The 19,787-nt window shown below is 44.8% G+C and overlaps 1 protein-coding gene across 1 annotated transcript in view; it reads right to left on the bottom strand.

Annotated features, from left to right (window-relative positions):
• The window catches only part of USP18 (ubiquitin specific peptidase 18), a 67,165-nt gene extending 48,875 nt beyond the window's left edge, over window positions 1-18,290 (bottom strand). Inside the window, exons 1-3 of the mRNA XM_054718657.1 lie at window positions 16,293-18,290; window positions 14,184-14,434; window positions 12,878-12,974 (exon numbers count right to left, since the gene is read on the bottom strand). Coding sequence (XP_054574632.1) covers window positions 12,878-12,974; window positions 14,184-14,238 — 152 coding nt within the window. The 5' untranslated portion in view covers window positions 14,239-14,434; window positions 16,293-18,290. The remainder of the gene's footprint in view (window positions 1-12,877; window positions 12,975-14,183; window positions 14,435-16,292) is intronic.
• Between the last annotated feature and the right edge of the window lie 1,497 nt (window positions 18,291-19,787).

The following is a 19,787-nucleotide window of genomic DNA, read 5'->3' as shown; positions in this document are numbered from 1 at the left end:
AAGGCTCAATAATGGTCCTGTTGAGTGACGTGAGAGTAAAAGCTGGTCCTGAGGTTGCCATAGCATCACTTGTCTGGTTTTGCTGTTTTTCTGGGCCTTGGGCTGAAATACAACTGAGGCCTAGATGTTATCTTTAGGGAGAAAAAGATCAGGGGTCTAAGTTGCCTGACTAGTGATATTAAAGGGGAGGATAGGTTACCCTGGGGTGAGGTTCTTATTTTCCCAGTTTTGTAGGCATCTAGAGTTTTCTTGTAGGTCCTGAGACAGGATTTCAAATAGGAGAAAGCAGTGGTTAGACCCTCTATTCCAGTTCCAACATTTGCTGTGATGCCAAGGATTATTAGGAGAGGGATTATCTGAACTGCCCTCTTGTGTTGGATATGGTGAGTTGAGACAGGTAAAGACTGATTGTTGGGGCTACATCCAAATTGGGTGAGAGACAGATGAGAGTACAGGTTCCTGTCCAGTTGGTGGGGAGATAGATGTATGTGTTCTCCCCACAAAGGAAAAAGAATCCCTGATCATGGAGACAAGCTGAAAGGTATAGAGAGAAGAGGTGGACTAAAGGATATGAGGTTCCTTTTCCCAGTTCCGCAGTCCAAGCTGAAAGGGTAGTCACCATGGCACTACCAATAAGGGGTGACAGATGAGTGGTTGAGATTTTATTGCAGTGAAAGTGGGAGGGAATGATAGAATGGGGAGTTATCCAAGGGAAAAGAGAAAGGGAAGGAAAGAAGCAGTTGGAGCCTCGGGCCTGGAATGGGTGGATAAGAAATAAAGCTGACCGGCTGTAGGAAATAACCACTGGCTTCTGGGAAGACCTGGTAGTCAACCCATTGGGACCAGTGGCCATTTGGTAGTTCTACATTAACTGTGGTGTTGCAAGCTGATGATGGGAGATGGCTTATTGTTATATTGCCCTGTGACCTTGTAAAGCATAAAGGGGCTTGGGCAATTAGTGGGCTGTGTAGAGTAATAGGACCTTTGATGGGGATGGAGGAAGGAGCTACCTTAGCAAGAGATTGAATACAAATACAGAAAAGAAGGGAGGCTTAAATTGTCTGGGCTATAGGATGATTACCTAGAAGGGTGTCTGCCTTTTTGAGAAATGTAGTTCCCTTTTCCTTTTTATAAGCTAGAGTGATTTTTACCTGATTCCATCTTGTGATTGGTGTAGGGATAGTGGTATATGCTGAAGAGCAGTGGGAAAGCCAGATTCAGAAATCCCTGGCAAAGGTTGGATTGGTCTGGTTTAGGAGGGAATGGGTAAGGTTAAGTGTTCATTTGAATGAGTGGAGGCGAGAAAGTTCCTTATGGGCATCGGAGAGAAAGGCTGGAATAGGATTAGGAGGAGAGCTAGTCCCCGCTTTCAGGATCAGGGATTGTCCCAAGGTGGGGAAGGGTATGTTCAGGGTCTAGAAAGAAGGAAGTCTCTTCCCATGGGTAATCAAAGTCCCCTTATAGAAGGGAGTCCCATAGAAAGGTGAGAATCCTGATGCAAAGGGAGAGGGGGCAGTAGCTAGGACCTGGAGTATATATATTGGGAGAGGAAGTGGGCTTTCAGAGAAGTCAGGATTGGTAGGGTTAATACATAGGGAGCACATGCAGGGGTGCTCACTCATTCATCCTCTTCTTCTGGGATGCAGGTAAGGTAGAGTCTGGTTGGCCTGATCAGATGGCTGTAATACCAAGGGGACTCCAGCTCATGTGATGGAGGTGTTCCTGAGATGGGTTTTAATCTGGAAAGGTGGAACCATGGGGTATGCCCCGATAGTTTAGCTGCTCTTGGGGTAATTATAAGGACCTTGCCATCAGAGCTGTAACTTATTAATGGATTTCCTTTAGGAGGACCTAGTCCCTTGGATGTGAGGAGTAGTGGGGGTGTCTCCCATAAAAGGTTGAGGGAGAATCTGATGAGCATGTTCTCTCAGTAATTGTTGGATGAGATTTAAAATGGGGACATAGTCTCCTAGCGGGGTCTCTGTGGGCGGGAGGTTGCCTAATAAGAAGGGTTTTTTATACATAAGCTCAAATGAACTAAGAAAGGAGCGTGCACAGGAAGGTTGCCCTGATGTGCATAAGGGCTAGAGGTAGGAGAGTAGTTAAGGTTCTTTAGTTATGAGAGTTAATTTAATTAGGTTAGACTTAATTAAGGAATTTGCCTTTTCTACCTTGTCTGAAGGTTGGGGATAGTAGGAGGGGGTGTAAGTTCCACTGGATGTTCAGAGTGGAGGAGACCTGTTGGGTCATTTGAGATATGAAAGCAAGTCCATTATATGATTCTTAATGAGGTAGGTCAGACATAGTGGGGAATGGCTTCTACACATCCAGAGAAGGTTCTATGAGGGTTAAGAGGTATTTGGTTCTTTTTCTAGGGGGCATGTGAGTGAAGTCAATTTGCCAGTCTTGTCCAGGGATTTGGCCTCTTGCCTGATGAGTGGAGAAAGAAGGAGGTCTAACCTGTCCTTGGAGAGAGAATAACAAGAACAGGTTTTGGTGATATCTTGCAGTAGGAAGGCTAGGCTAGGACATGCAATGAGGAGTTTCAGGAGTTGTAAATGTATCCTATATGTAGGGAATTGTGAATAGCCCATAAGATATCATAGGCCTGTCCTTGGGGAAGGATATATTTTCCCCGAAATTTTAACCATGGATCTTCCTGAGAAGCCCCAAGAGCTAATAGGGACAGATGTTCCTCTGGAGTATATTAGAGTGTTATATGGGGTATAGCTAAGAGTAGGGGAGATAAAGGCTTCCTCTGAGCCGCTGCCTTGGCTTCCTGGTCTGTTTATCTCCCTGTATTATGGGATCATTCCTGACTTGGTGTCCTTTGCAGTGTCTGACTTTTAAGAAGGCTAGAAAAGGGGAGAGAGATTCCTAAATAACAAGCAGGAAGACCTGTTGATGATTTCAATAATAGTGTCAAGGACTGTGAATGAGCAGAGGAAATAAAGTCTAGATATAAAGACTTTAAGCAATAGGAGAGAGCCTGGGCAGGACTGCTTTAGCTTACTAGGAGAGAAGGGATCCCTTCGAACGTCAGAGGTGATCGGGTCCTGACTCACTGAACAACAAACCTTCTACCCATTCGCAAATAACCAGTGTTAGAGAGTGGGAATTTTTGAGCATGCTTCCAGAGAGGCCGTGGACTATGCCCCAGACAGAGTTGTCAGTGCTGACACCAGGCCAGGCCTTGAGATATGGTCTCATGGCCCCTTCCCAGCACGTAGGCCTTCTCTCATAGAACTCTGTCAGCTTTCTGAAGAACAGGATGACCCTGTGAATAACATGATCGTCATTGGCATGATCCTGACGTTGCTTGGGAAAAACTGTTTTGTCTTGGGTTACTTGTTCTGCAAAAACCGGATGTGGTTAATGTGCTTAAAAGCGGTCCTACACAAAGGGTCGCTGCTGCTCTCTGGTCTCCCTGCATAGAGAAAGGCAGAGCAGTCGCCAGTCGGCCGGCCACCCAGCTAATAAAGGCTCCCTAAATTTTAATTTGGTCTGGGCTCCAGTGGTCCTTTGCTCGCGTTCGCTCCAACAACACCAGCTTTAGCCAAAAAGTAAACAACCAGCATTTCTTAGATTGACATTTATCAACACACTTTAAACACAATCTTACTTTAAAGAAAATATACATTCAACAAAGTAAAAGAGACCTTCTATAATAAGAGCCAAGAGCAGGCAAATTAAAACTTGTCTAGCAATCAGTGTTTCAGTATTTTATGTTATTTTAAAATATTTTGATGTTTATCATTTAATCCTGCAATGCTCCAAAGTCTTTAAGTTACCAAAGGCTTTGGAAAGTTATCTATAGGCATATGAGGCTGGAGAAAAGGCCCAAGGGGGTCGGGGGAGAGGGGTAGTGGAGGAAGCAGGCTCAGCAGCCTGTTCCCAGGTCTCCAGCCACTTGGATTTAAAACTGCCACATTTTTCCTTAGAGATAACATGATAAGGAATGATAATGAGTTCAGCTTCTGATAGTATCAGCTTCTGATAATGAGTTCAGCTTCTGATAATGAGTTCAGCTTCTGATAATGAGTTCAGCTTCTGTTAAGTAAGTGTTTGCAATTTTGTAGTAAAGAAATGTATTCATTGAGAAGGGGGTTGAGAGGGCAGAGAGGTAAGAGTTGTTTCATAGCATTAAAGGGATGAAAATGCTGACGTAGGGATCTAAAAGCTCAGTGAGGGCTCTCTTCAATGTGTCATAGAAGGGCTTTGCAAGAAGACTAAATTTGGGAACCCAGAGGCAAAAGTATTCAGTGATCCCAAGAAAGGAGCCTATTTCTTATCTAGAGGAGGGCGCAGTCATGGAGGATAAGGTGTTTAAGGTCCAAGATACTGGCTCAGCTCTGTGGGGTGAGAGTGAAACTGAGACAGGTGACTATGATTTGGAAAAACTGGATTTTATGAGGGGATGTGCAGTAGTCCTGGCCCGGCACTGATGTAGACAAGAGTGGATAAAAGGAGTGTCTAGTAAGATGCAGTGTAGAGGAGAGGTGGCTAATGGCTGTGAGATTAATTCGTCCGTCAACCCACATAATAGAGGCTGAGGGGAGGATAAGGTTCCCAGCAAATTCGGGGAGGGCATAATAAGTGATCCCTATGTCAATGAAAAAGAGCTTGGCTTACCTGCCTCCACACTCATTTCCCGAGGCCCTGTCCTGGTCATGTAAGTCTGCGGGGCCTTATTGGGGCCTGGGCAGCTTCAGTCTTTGGTGGCCAGTCCCAGGAGGTCTGGGAACTCCAAACTGGACCCAGAAGGTGGCCTGCCTGGACTGTCCAAGGTCCAACCTGGAGGGGCCAGACTAGTCTGATTTCCAGTGGCCTTCCCTTCCATACCTTGGACATGGTTCAGGCGGGGGTCTCAGGTTTGAGCAGGACTTGCCCTATTGTCCTTCCTTGTTGTATTTGAAGCATGGACCCGGAGGAGGTTTGGCCCCTGACTTACCCTTGGTTGGAGGACCGGCACTTTGTTTAGGGTTCATGAGAGTGGTGGCTAGGAGCTGGAAAGCCTCCTCTGGGCCTCAGCCTTGGCCTGATATTGCCTTTGTTTTGGATTTGGGTCTCCTCATCTCTATTATTAAAGACCTTAAAGGCTAGGTTAACAAGATCTTTTTGAGGGGTTTGTGGACTTGTGTCTATTTTTTGAAGTTTGCAGCATATGTCAGGGGCTGAATGGGATATAAAATGGGTGTTCAGAGGAAGAGTTCCCTCTGGGGAGGTGGGTTTAAGATGATAAATTTCTGTAAGGCCTTCGTGAGGCAAAAGAGGAAGAGAACTGGGTTTTCGTCAGGGCCCTGAGTGATTTCATTACATCTGTCATAGTTGACCACTTTATGGGCAACCTTTTTTGAGTCTGGCAATGAGACAGGTAATTATATGGCTACAGAGCTCGTGCCCTGGAGAGATAACCTGATAGTCTCATCTTGGGTCAGTTCTGAGGAATGCATCAGTACCAACAGGGTTTGCTGCCACATCCTGTCTATGGAGGATATTGGCATGGTCCTGATTTGATATCCAAATGCACTCCTTCTCCTCTGGGGTTAAAGAGGAAGACAGGATGACTTAAATGTCATGCCAGGACAGGTGATAGGACTGGGTCAGGTACTCAATTCCTTGGTCAGGTCAGTGGAAAAAGACCTGAGACACCTCTCAATCTGTGTGAGGTTGAACATAGAGGATGGGATGTGGACTTGGACTATGCCCTCAGTTCCTGCTACCTCCCTCAGGGGTGGAATGGGTATGGGAACAGAAGTGGCTATTGAGGAAGGCAGTCTTTGCGTTGCTTGAGTGTTAGGGAAAAGGCTGTATTAGAATTCAGGTTCTCGGGATTTGGGCTCTCAGGGGCCTGGGGAGAAGGTGGTTGCTGTTAGGAGGGTCTGTATTTTGTGAATCTACTGCAGATGAGGGATGGAACTCGTAAGGGGATGGAAGTTGGTGGTCTGCTGGGTCAAAAGTACATTTAGCATCAGAAGTGTAGGGGTGTGATGATTTGTGTGAAGGAGAAGGATCTGATGGGTAGAGGACTGACAGAGAGGATTGGGACTGGAGGATGCAAAAGGCCTGGACATAGGGAATCTCTGACCATTTTTCATTACAGTGACAGAAATTAAATTGCTCAGTGTATTAAAATTGAAAGTGCCATTTTCAGGCCATTGAGGCTAGTTTATATTGTGGCCAAACAGTGTTACAAAAGAAAATGAGGTGCTTGGGTATGCTCTTCCCCATGAGTGTGCAGAGGGAGTGTGGCATGGCCCATGAGAGAGGAAGGGTGAGTCACAGACCACAAATCCAAAGGTGACTGCTTAGGGCAGGCATCCCCACTGCTAAACAAACTACCACGAGAAATGAGAGGTGACCCTCTGGACTGGGCATCCCCAATCCAGAAGGACACAAAGCCAAATGGCTGAGGAGTCTTTTGGCCTAGCACTAGGACTTTCAAGACCAGAGACTTTTGAGAAGTCAGTGAGAGAGAATAGGCAGAAGACTCGAGATGAGGGAATTTATGGAATGTCAATGACCTAGAGAAGATTGGCCAGTGTGGAATGGAGGATCAGCAATGGAGAAAGAGAGTTTCTTGATCCAGCATTCTCTTTTGCTGGCTCGGGGGTGGGGGTGTGGGGAGCGGTGAGTCCATAAGGGAGGGAGGCCTAATTGAGGCTGGCTATCATGTCACCTCAGTAGGATTTGGTGGCAAAGCCCAGGTTGAGCTGCCACTGCTTACTGCTTTCCGAGTAGCAAATTCGTGGTGTCTGAAGCCAGGGTGATGGCTCCCCATCCCTGTGGAACCCCCTTGGGTTTCGGCACCAAATGTTATGGTCACCGAAGGAGACCAAAGTGGTAAGGAATTATAAATTTATTAGGTCATCTGGATACCAGGTGGGCTGAAACCCAAAATGGCACCAAAACCGAAAGACAGGGAGTCAGAGGTTTTTAAAGGACTCTAGGTGGGCTTTTTCTGGGTGGAGAATTCTCTGTGGAGGTTCGTATTCTGGGAAACTCCAGAAAGGAGAGATAATGGTCTTAGCAAGTGGAATGTGGTCTAAGCAAGTGGAATGTCCATTGTGAAATGGCCTAAAGGTCAGTTCCCAGAGGAGGGAGTATCGATTCAATTGTTTGATCAGACCTAACAACAGCCAAAATGAGAAAACAAAGAAACATGTTTCAAATGAAAAAAGGACAAAACTCAAAAAAAAAAAAAAAAAAAAAAAAGAGAACTAAGTAAAATGGAGACAAGCAATCTTCCAAATGCAGAGTTCAAAACACTGGTTATATGGGTGTTCAATGATCTCATTGAGAACTTCAACAGGAGTCAGGAAACATAAATGGAGAGAGAAAACATCTTTAAAAAGAGGTTAAGAATGCAATATCTGAAATTAAGAATACATTAGAAGGAATCAACAGTAGATTAGAAGCAGAAGTTCAAAGAAGCAATTTTGAAGACAACAATTTTTAAAACAATTGGAACAGCAAAACAAAAATTAGGATAATTTAAGGAGCCTCTGGGACAACATCAAGTGTACTAATATTCACTTCATAGTGATAGCAGAAGAGAGAAAAAGATTGAAAACTTATGTGAATAAATAATGACAGAAAACTTCCCTAACTTGGCAAAGAAAATAGACACACAAGCCCAGGAAGCACTGAGAGTCCTAGAGTCCTAAAACAAGATGAACTCAAAGAGGCCCACATGAAGTCACATTGTAATTAAAATCCCAAAGGTTAAAGACAGAGAATCTTAAAGCAGAAAGAGAAAAGCTGATAGTTACTTACAAGGAGATCCCAGAAGACCATCACCTGATTTTGGTCATAGAGAACATTTTATGAACTTAACCCCAAAGGGAAGTAAAGCAAAAATAAGTGAATGGGACTACATTAAACTAAAAAGCTTCTACATGGCAAAAGAAACCGACGACAAAAAGAGGTAGCTGATCAAATGGGAAATGGTATTTGCAAACAATAACTCCAACAAATGTTTAATGTCCAAAATATATAAAAAAACTCATAAAATGCAGCATCAAACAAACAACCCAATCAAAAAATGGACAGAGGACTTGAACAGACATCTCTCCCAAGAAGACATACAAACAGTCAATAGATGTGTGAAAAGATATTCAACCTCACTAGCAATTGGGGAAATGCAAATCAAAACTACAATGAGATACTACCTCACACATTTTAGAATGGCTATTAGCAACAAGACAAGTAATAACAAGTGTTGGAGAAATTGTGGAGAAAAGGGAACCCTCATTCACTGCTGGTGGGAATGTAGACTGGTACAGCCATTATGAAAAACAGTCTGGCGATTCCTCAAAAAATTAAGAATATAGTATCATGTGATCCAGCAATCCCTCTCCTGCTTATATACCCCCCCAAAAAAACCCTCAAAACATGTATTCATAAAGATATATGCACTCTATGTTCACAGTGGCCAAGGCATGGAAACAACCAATGTGTCCTGTGACAGAGGACTGGATAAAGAAAATGTGATACATATACACAAGGAATACTACTCAGCCATAAGAAAAGATGAAATACTGCCATTAGTGACATCATGTATGGACCTTAAAAATGTTCTGCTAAGTAAAATAAGTCAGGTAGAAAAATCTAAGAACCATATAATTCCACTCATATGTGGGATATAAAACTGAAACTCATGGACACAAACAGTAGTGTGGTGGTAGCCAGAAGGAAAGTGGTGGGGAGGATGGGGGTTAAAGGTACCTAATATAAGGTGATGGAAGATGAGTTGACTTTGGGTGATGGGCACACAGTGCAATAAACAGATGTTGCAACATAAACACCCACACCTGAAACCTGTATGATCATATTTACCAATGTGACCCCCATAAATTTAATTTTTTTAAAAAAGAAAAAGGGATAAAGAAGTGGTATATATATATATATATATATATATATATATATATATACACACACACACACACACACACAATTTAATAGTACTTGGCATAAAAAAGAATTAAATCTTACTATTTGTGACAATATGGATGTGAATTATACTAAGTGAAATAAATCAGACAGAGAAAGATAAATATCTTCTGGTTTCACTTATATGTGGATTCTAAAACAAACAAAGCAGAAAAACTCATAAATACAGAGAACATTTTGAGGTTGCCAGATGGGAGTGGGGTTGGGAGAATTGGCGAAAAAGGTAAAGGAATTAAAAAAATATTCACTGGTAGTTACAGAATAGTCAGAGAGATGTAAAGTACAGCATAAGGAGTACAGGCAATTATCTATATCTATACATATAACTAGAGGCCCAGTGCATAAAATTCGTGCATGGGGCGGGGGGTGGGGGGCCCTGAGCCTAGCCTGCACCCTCTCCTATCTGGGACCCCATGAGGGATGTCCGACTGCCCTCTCACAATCCAGGACTGCTGGCTCCCAACCACTCACCTGCATGCCTGCCTGATTGCCCCTAACTGCTTCTGCCTGCCAGCCTGATCACCCCCTAACCACTCCCCTGCCAGCCTGATTCATGCCTAACTACTCCCCTGCCTGCCCAATTGCCCCTAACTGCCCTCCCCTGCCGGCCTGGTCACCCCTAACTGCCCTCCCTTGCCAGCCTGGTTGCCCCTAACTGCCCTCCCCTGCAGGCCTGGTCGCCCCCAACTGCTCTCCCCTGCTGGCCCTGTCACCCCTAACTTCCCTCCCTTGCCAGCCTGGTCACTCCTAACTGCCTTCCCCTGTGGGCCTGGTCTCTCCCAACTGCCCTCCCCTGCAGGCCTAGTCCCCCCCCAACTGCCCTCCCCTGCAGGCCTGACCCCCCACCCCCCAGCTGCCTTCCCTTGTAGACCTGGTCACTCCCAACTGCCCTCCCCTGCTGGCCTGGCCACTCCCAACTGCCCTCCTCTGCCTGCCTGGTTGCCCCCAACTGCCCTCCCCTACAGGCCTGGTCCCCCCAAGCTGCCCTCCCATGCAGGCCTGGTCTCCCCTAACTGCCCTCCCTTGCCGACCTGGTCACCCCTAACTGCCCTCCCTTGCTGGTCTGATCGGCCCCAACTGCCCTCCCTTGCAGTCCTGGTCCCTCCCAACTGCCCTCCCCTGCTTGCCATCTTGTGGTGGCCATCTTGTGTCCACATGGGGGCAGCCATCGTTGACCACATGGGGGCGGCCATATTGTGTGTTGGAGTGATGGTCAATTTGCATATCACTCTTTTATTAGATAGGATAGAGAAATATGCTATTAACCAGGGCTGACTGGACAGGAGGAGGTTGCACACTCAGCATTGGAGGCGGGCGGCAGGGGCTTCCGCACATCTGTGCTGGTGGGGGGCCTGATCAGCAGCAGCCATGGCTGCTGCGGGGCCCGGGGAGTGAGGCAGGGCTGGACCAGTGACTCGAGGGTGGGCAGCGCCACGCGAACTGGGTTCCTAGTATTGTAATAACTATGTATGTTGTCAGGTGGGTACTAGACTTATCAGGTTGATCACTTGGTAAGTTATATAACTGTCTAGTCCCTATATTGTATACCTGAATAAAACATTGAATGTCAACTGTAATTGAAAAATGTTAAAAATTATTCTAAAAAAAATCCAAGTCACTGTGAATAACTGAATGTTTGAAAACATAAAAGATTATACATGTTTACTAGAGGCCCTGTGCACAAAATTTGTGCACGGGGGGGCGGGGTTCCCTCAGCCCAGCCTGCACCCTCTCTAATCCAGTACATCTTTTTCACAATCCTATACTGCTGGCTCCTAATCGCTCACCTGCCTGCCTGCCTGGTTGCCCCTAACTGCCCCCCCCCCCCCCCGATCTGGTTGCCCCCAACTACCTCCTTCTGCCAGCCTGTTCGCCTCTTACTGCTCCCCCTGCTGGCCTTGTTGCCCCCAACTGCCCCACCCTGTTGGCCTAGTTGCCCCCAACTACCTCCCCTGCTAGCCTGGTCACCCCCAACTGCCCCCCCTGCCAGCATGGTCACCCCTCATTCCCCCCACCAGCTTGGTCACCCCACGCAGCTTGCTTGTTCAGTCATTTGGTCATCCCTCAGGCCAGCCCTCGGTGGCTGGGCAGCAGCCATCCAAGGCTTGCCTACACCTCAGGCTGGCCCTGGGCAGCTGGGGGGCTGAGGGGACTGGGAACCACCATCTGCTGGCTGTGGGTGCTGCCATCTTTGAGAGTGTGGCAGTCAATTAGCATATTCCCTCCTTATTGGCTGTGGGCACCACCATATTTGTGAGGATGTGATGGTCAATTAGCATACTCTCTCTTTATTAGATAGGACTAGGGGCCCGGTGCACGAAATTCGTGCACTGGGGGTCGGGGGTCCCTCAGCCCAACCTGCCCCCTCTCACATACTGGGAGCCCTCAGGGGATGTCCTACTGATGGCTTAGGCCTGCGCCCCACAGGGAGTGTACCTAAGCCACAGTCTGGCCTCCCTTTGTGGGAGGCAACCGGGCTGGTCAGGGGAAGGTACCAGCCCCATCACCCCACTGCTGCAGCCACTGTCAGTCACCGCAGCCACCAAGGTGTTTTCATCAACACGGACTCCAGTCCCTTCACCAAGAAAAAATGACAACTTTCTTTAGGCATTTTCAAGATGTGTCTTTCATTGGATATGACATTTCTTTCTTTCTTTTTTTTTTTTTTTATTCTGAGTATATGTTTCCATTGACTTTTAGAGAATGTGAAGAGAAAGGGAAAGACAGAGAGAAACACTTTGATTGGTTGCCTCCTGCATGAGCCCTGATCTGGGCCCCGGCCAGGGAGGAGCCTGCAACCTAGGTACATGCCTTTGATCAGAATCAAACCCAGACCCTGCTGCCTGCAGGCTTAGGCTCTATCCACTGAGTCAAACCGTCTAGGGCAGGATATGATATTTCTTAGCCCCTCCAGCAGCAGACCTTCGTTTTTTTCTCCAGAAGTGTGGTGGAAAAACCCTAGATCACCTTTTGGATTCTTATTACCCAAGTTACTAAGAATATTACCAGTGGCATACAGGAAGCTTAGCCAATGTGCAGTCAGAAAAGGTGTTTCCTCTATAGTTCACACCAATGGAGGGCTGGGCCCTGCCCAGGCCTAAAGCCTCTGGCTGAAACTTTAGACCTGGGAAGGGGACCTCCAGCTCCCTATGATCACCGGCTCAGCCCCTGCCCAGGCCTGCCCAGACCGAAAGCCTCTTGGGCAGGAGCAGACCCCCAGCTCCCTGCGATCAATCGCAGGGGGTCCACTCCTGCCCAGGCTGAAAGCAGACCCCCAGCTCCCTGCCCAGGTGATCAATCGCAGGGGGTCCACTGGTGTACCAGGCCGAAGCAATGCCCAGCTACCTGGGATCGATTGCAGGGGGTCCGCTCTTGCACCAGGCCAAAAGCTGCGGCTGGTGGCTTTTGGCCTGAAGCCTGAGTGGACACCCAGCTCCCTGCCTCCGATGGAAGGGGTCCGCTCCTGCACCAGGCCAAAAGCCGCCACCACAGGCTTTTGGCCTGGTGCTGGAGCGGACACCCAGCTCCCTGCCTCTGATGGAAGGGTGTCCGCTCGTGCACCAGGCCAAAAGCCGCCACCCCAGGCTTTTGGCCCGGTGCCGGAGCAGACAACCAGCTCCCCGCCTCCGATGGAAGGGCATCTGCTCGTGCACCAGGCCAAAACCCGCTGGTGGTGGCTTTTGGCCTGGAGCCTGAGCGGACACCCAGCTCCCCGCCTCCGATGGCATGGGTCAGCTCTGGGCGCCTATGTATGCAAATTACCTGCCATCTTGGTCGGGTTTATTCGCATACTCGCTCTGATTGGATGGTGGGCGTGGCTTGGCTGGTGGGCAGGTCTGGTGGGCACGGCTTAGGCATAGCGAAGGTGTGGTCAATTTGCATATTACTGTTTTATTAGGTAGGATAGCCTGAATAATAGTCTTACCTCTTCAGTATCTGGGTGAAACCCATGTTCATAATCAACACCTGGATCAGGGAGTTAAGGCAACAGCTCTGTCCAATGTTGTGTAAACCAACTGGGCCTGTAAGAAAAGAGAAAAAAATACTGAGGACGAGGACTAGCTAAGGGATTTAACAGAAGTCATATGTTCTTCTAGAATCTTCTTAAGGATATGAAATCTTATAAAGTACTCTCAGAGGCATAAAGAAATCACTAGGGAGCTTGCAAAATAATTGGGGAGAAAAGATAAAGCATGAACTCTGAAAAGTGAAATAGTAATAAAAGTTTAATCATCCATTAGGAAAGAGAGATGTCACAACAGTTGTATTACTCATTGTCAAATGTGTAGTACAAGCCATTGTTGTATGAGCAAAGGAAAAGTGAGAAACGTTACAGAACGTGTAGCTGGGAGAATTATGAGTTCCTGCCAGAGTTGAGTCACAATGGGCATCTACAGGGCTCAGGGATAAGAGTAATTTTAGATTACAGTGGAAAGGGCCTACCCAGTTCCCACTTCATGGTTAGAGAAATCAGAAGAAAGCTTCAGGAGAAATCCACTAATCTAAATTCACCTCCAGGGGCTGGAAGCCAAAAGGAACTTATGAGACAACCAAAAGATGGCATTTCTCTAACCCACTTGCAACCAAACACAGCCTTGGGTTCCACAGACCCCACAAAGGTGAATAATTTAAGAGGGTGGTTTGGTTGGTTAGAGCTTTATCCTGAAGGTTGTGGGTTCAATTCTCAGTGAGGGCACATACCACATTGTAGGTCTCTCTCTCTCTCTCTCTCTCTCTCTCCTCTCTCTCCTCTCTCTCTCTCTCTCTCTCTCAAAATCAGTAAAAGCATATCTTTGGGTGTGGGTTTAAAAAAATAAAGAGGGAGCAAGTACCATTAATATCAGGATCCCTGTGGAAAGGGCTTTGGTGTACATAAAATAGGGCAATAAGAACGTAAAAATCCAAGGGTAGCAGGTAATCACAGATATACACTCCTGAATCAGCGGAAGCACTTGCTTCTAGACATACTTGCACACAGGTACAACAGTAAAGACAGGAAATAACTGCTACTATATGCCAACCATTGGTCTAAAGAAATTTCCACAGATTATCTCATTTATTCTCTCAACAACTGTATGCTCTCAGTACTATGATTATTCCCATTTAAAAATGCAGAAATGATGGCACAAGGAATCGGGAGTCATTAACCACAAAGCTCTACTGCTTCAGAGTATAGTGAGCAAACAAAACATTTCTAAATAGTCAAAAATAGAAAAATGGGAGGTAATGACCCTGAGGGCAGTTCCAGGCACCCAAGTGTTTTGGTAGCTGCTCCCTCTTCTTCATGTTGCTGTTTTCTTGCTTCTTCTCAACAGGGTCTGCTGAGACTCAGCTAGGACTGATGGCAAATTTCTTTAGGAACCCAAACACCTTGCCCATTAGTGATCACTCCAAAATCTCCAGGCCCTTGGCTGGAAGTTCTTCAGCACTGCATGACCTCACTCCTGGGAAGCGCTCTCATGAGTCAGCCTTGGTGGGACTTCTGTGAAAATACACCACAGACAGTTAAGGGTAAGCAAAGGGAAAAGCACGTTCATGTGATCAGTTCTGTTTCCAAGGAGCCAAGTCTTGGAGGGAGATGTATGGAAAGCCTGGCTAACAAAGCTCTAGGGCTAGAAATGAGAACTAGGCTACACACCCACTCTCCTTGTCCCACATGTCTCCATTCTTAACTCATCAGAGGAATGCCCCGTTTTCTTCCACCCCACCCCCACCAAGGTTCGCCCTCCTGGCAAATGGCACAATATTCACCAAGCATTGCAGATCAGAAGACTGATGTCCCCTTGCTCCTCCTTTTCAGCTCCCCCCGCTGCCCCCCAAATTGAGGTCTGTCAATTCTACTGCCTAAAAGTTTCTCACAATCACTCTCCTTTCTCTCCATGCCCTTAACTTCCTGGTATAAACAAATAATGAGAGCCGCTTTAAAATGAAGTCAGAGCTGTCATGCCAGAAAAACTGTCTTGCAAGTCTTATGCCTCAAACCTTTGGAATGTTCAAACAATGCAAAATAACCTTTGGACTGGGACTAAAGCAACAGTGTATTCCAATGAATTGTTTGCAAAATAACAAGAAAGCAGTAATATGACTAAGGGCCTGATGACTACCAGATCAAAATTTAAAACATTGTTTAGCATTAGTGACACAAGTTTAGCCTATCTGCACCAGTAAAACTGCCTTTCTTTCCCTTTCTCATGCATATCCCTTGCCTTTGTGCCCTAATCAGAATATTAATTGGGTTGCCCCCTGAATCAGAGCTTCCCGAAGAGCTGTTCTTTAATCACAAACAAACAAAAAAATGATTATTGCTTCTCACTTTGGCCTTTTGTTTTTAGGTTAAGACTGGAAAGCCTGTCCTGGCTCCCCTCAGGCACTTTGTACACAAAGCTATTAAAATATTTGATTCATTATATTCTAATGTGGGGAAGAACTGTCTCTTCTGTGAGTGAGTGCATTATTCAGACTCCTGCAGGACAGACACCATTCCCCAGGTGGAGGGGAGTGTTAGTGGTTGACAGTTCCCCTCTGAGTCTTTCTCCAGGAATTTACCCCAGCTAGAAAAGCTGGCCCGATCCCTAGTCAGTGACCAAACAAGGAGCAGATATAAAGTCTTTAACACCTTGCCTCAAAGTAAAATAGCTCTGAAGGGTCAGTCATCCAGGCCCAGAGGTCCCCTTAAGATCTTCTGAGGCCTCTGTTGCAATTGTCTGGCAAGTCACCTCTTCCTTCCTCCCATCCCTGCTTTGCTCACCCCTCTTAGTCATTAATTTAAAGGGCACTAAATCTCCTGAATGCACATCTCAGACAGAGCCTTAGTGTCTAAACTGACATCCAACTATGGGCACTGTGTAATTTCAACTGTTTCCAATACACTCTGCATAGTGCATAGTGGGCATTCAATAAAGAAAGGAAAGGACTCAGTTTGGGAGTTTCAAAATGGCAGCTGAACAGGCGGACATGTCCTTTGCCTTCTCACTGTGCAGATAGAAGGAACAACTAAGTCAAATAACATCCACCTGGAATTGGCAAATTAAATACAACTGGTGAGACACTCCTTGGCCAGAAAGGACAGAGGATGTCTGGAGAATGAGGATTGGGGATCTGGGCTGGAGAGAGAGATGCGTGACCACTGGGACAAGAGGGTCAGAAGGAACCAGTACTGCACCAAGTCCACGTCCCTTGGGGACATGTGTAATACCCAACTGTGGAAGGGAGGTGCACAGGGCTGTTGGTGGCCAGGGAATCTAGATCTAAGTTCACAGCCGCGAGAAGCTGTGCCCAGAAAGACAGCCTGAAGAACTGCCTAAGCCTTGCAGTTCAGGGGGAGGGAGGGAGAAACTCACAGTATCACAGTTGTTTTGCATCTGTATTTTCCTTGCTTTTATTCGCTAAACCCAGTTCATAGGATCTTTCAATTACAAACACTCATGAAGGCTGTGATGCAGATGGAGGTGCAGTTTTGTGGAGGCTGAGGGGAGGCTGTGGAGAGGAGCAGGACAGGGAAAGGTAACCAGGAATCTGGCACGGACACATTCCAGATCCTCCGAATCTAAGCAGCCATTTTTCTCCTTAAGAATCAGCCCCTGCCAGCAGCTGCAGGGCAACTAGTGCAGACACAACCAGCTTTGCAGAAAAAACAAAAACTCTGAATAGCTCCAGGGAGAACTCGGGGACTAGGTTGAGGGACCCTTTAGTCCTTGAAACCAATACCGCAACATCCCCACCTAAAGCCCGTGTCAGAAATAGACACTTGAATAATTAAAACTGATAGCAGGCAGACAAACAAAGTGAGCAGATTAGTCCTGCCTTTTTATAGTCAAGGCTGTGGAGATAGACACAAACAGAAGAGTGGTGGATCACTTGCAATTTCAACATGGTGCTGACTACCTAACAGGAAACTGAGAAGTGGCAGACAGAACAATAGAGTGGGGTCTTAAACCAGCCCCCATGGACATTAAAACTCAGCTGAAGCAAATGACACTTTACTTTTTTATTTTTTACCTCTTATTTAAAATTTTTTTAATCTTTTATTTATTTGTATTATTTTTCTTCATTCTATTTTTATTTTTTTATCTTATTTTTTCATTTTTTCCCCAACCTTTTCTTCCTCACTTCTCCCTTTTTCATCTTTTTTTCTGTCCCTACTTTAGTTTTTTTTCTCTCTCTTTTCTTTTTAACCCTTGTTAAAAATTGACCTTCTTTATTGATGTATTATTATTGTAGTCTCTGTATTCTGTAGAAATTTACTCATATATCTAATTTCCTCTCCCCTGCTCTAAGTCCATGCACCCTTCTCTTTTCTCTTTCTTCACTAGCCCACTTTTTTATGCTTTTGTTTTTCCTCTCCTCCCTCACTTTCTTCTTCTCCTAATTACTTAATTAGTTTCACTCATTAAACCCAAGCCTATCTTATCTCTCTTCTATTCTCCTTTTTTGAAAATAGATGAATATATAGGATAGAAAAATTTTTTAAATTCTGTTTTATCTTATTTTTTTTAACTTATTGATTTTTTTGTTTTTCTTCTTTTTACTTTTGTTCTTAACCATTTATTCTCTTTTTATCTTCTCTGTACTGAACTATAGTCCTTCCCCTATTCATTCAATTCCTTAACCTTACTTTCTGTATATAAGCTCTGCCTCTTCAGATTCTGTCCCACCCCCTTTTTTTCTGGGTGTTTGTTGTTTGCATGTTTTGGGTGTATTTGTTTGTTTTGTGGTGTTTTATCCCCATATATATTTCTCCCCTACTTTTTTCTTCTTTTTCTTTTCTCTCTTACCTTTTTTTCTTTTCTCAATATAATTTTTGATTTTTTTCTCTCCTAATTCTCTTATCTCTGGTGATCACTTTTATTGGGGTTATTGGTATTGTGAGTACATTCGTGTATTGTGCCCTTCAAGTTGTGTCTTGTCATGTTGTATTTTGTGTGGTTTGGTCACTGTAGTAAACAGTGAAACACATAGTCAGACACTGTGAGAAGAGACTCCACCCATGAATGGGACAGTAACATTCAAGACCCAACTACACCAAGAGAACTCAAATATCCCAAGTAGGGGGCATCCCTAGAATAACCTGTCCAGAAGACCTGAGAGATTGCAGCACTGGGTCCAACAAAACATCTACTATATAAGACCAACTCAAAAAAAATCTGGGTGACATAGAAGTTTGATCTAATACACAGAAACAACCACAAAGGAACAATGGGGAGTAAAAATGGGAAGACAAAGAAATAAAACCTATTTGAAAGAAAAGGGGAGAAAACAACAACCACCACCATTGGAAGAAAAAGAAAATTCACCAGGAAGGGAAATAAATGAAATGGAGGCAGGCAATTTGTCGGAGAAAAAATTCAGAGCAATGGATATAAGGATGCTGAAAAGGATGAAAGACAAATTAAACACTATGTGTAAGTATAAAGAGGAAATGAAGAAAAATCAAGAAGAAATTAAGAATGGCATAGCTGCAATAAAGAACACAATGGAAAGTATCCACAGGAGACTAGAAAAGGCTGAGGACTGCATCAGTGAGTTAGAAGACAAGGTAGAAAAAACACCCAAGCAGAGCAGGAACTGGAAAAAAAACTTTAAAAAAAGGAGAGCCTAAGGGAACTTTGGGATAACACGAAACAAAACAACATCTGCATAACAGGGGTGCCAGAATGAGAGGAAACTGAGAAAGGAACAGAAAACCTGTTTGAAGAAATAATGACAGAAAACATCCCTGATATTGGGAAGAAAAACTCACATAAGTCCAAGAAGCTCACAGAGTCCCAAACAAGATGAACCCAAAAAGATCGACACCAAAACACATCATAATTAAATTGGCAAACACCAATGACAAAGCAAGAATCTTAAAGGATGCAAGAGAGAGACAGAAAGTAACATATAAGGGATCTCCTATTAGAATATCAACTGATTTCTCAACAGAAACACACCAGGCCAGAAGGGAATGGAATGAAATATACAAAGTGATGCAAAACAAGAGACTGAATCCAAGAATACTATACCCAGCAAGGCTATAATTCAAAATTGAAGGTGGAATCAGAAGCTTCACAGATAAAAAAGGGCTAAGAGAATTTATCACTACCAAGCCAGCAATGCAAGAAATGCTAAAGGGACTGCTGTAAAAAGAAGAAAGAGAAAGGCAAGAAGAAAAACAAACACTAAGAAAAAATATGTCAACAAACAGGTACTTACCAATAATAACATTAAACGTAAATGGATTAAATGCACCAATAAAAAGACATAGGGTAGCTGAATGGATAAGAAAACATGACCCATATATTTGCTGTCTACAAGAGACCCACCTTAGAGCAAAGGATTCACACAGACTGAGAGTGAAGGGATGGAAAAACATTTTTCAGGCAAATGGAAATGAGAAAAAAGCTGGGGTTGCGATACTTATATCAGATAAAATAGACTTCGAAGTAAAGGCCATAATAAGAGATAAGGAAGGCCACTATATAATACTAAAGGGAGCAATTCAACAAGAAGGTATAACTCTGGTAAACGTTTATGCACCCAATGCAGGAGCGCCCAAATACATAAAAAATATCCTGGAAGATATCAAGGGAGAGATCAACATCAATACAATCATAGTAGGAGACTTTAATACACCACTGACATCACTGGATAAATCCTCTGGACAAAAAAAAATTAGCAAAGAAACAGCAATTCTAAATGACACACTAGATCAGATGGACCTAATTGACATCCTCAGAGTATTTCACCCCAAAGCCAGGGAATATACATTCTTCTCAAGTGCACATAGGACATTCTCAAAAATAGACCACATATTGGGTAACAAGCAAAGTCTCCCTAAATTAAAAAAAAAAATTGAA

The sequence above is a fragment of the Eptesicus fuscus genome, chromosome 7, assembly GCF_027574615.1.
Source record: "Eptesicus fuscus isolate TK198812 chromosome 7, DD_ASM_mEF_20220401, whole genome shotgun sequence".
NCBI classification, from domain to species: domain Eukaryota; kingdom Metazoa; phylum Chordata; class Mammalia; order Chiroptera; family Vespertilionidae; genus Eptesicus; species Eptesicus fuscus.
This window is presented reverse-complemented; position numbering and strand designations above follow the sequence as displayed.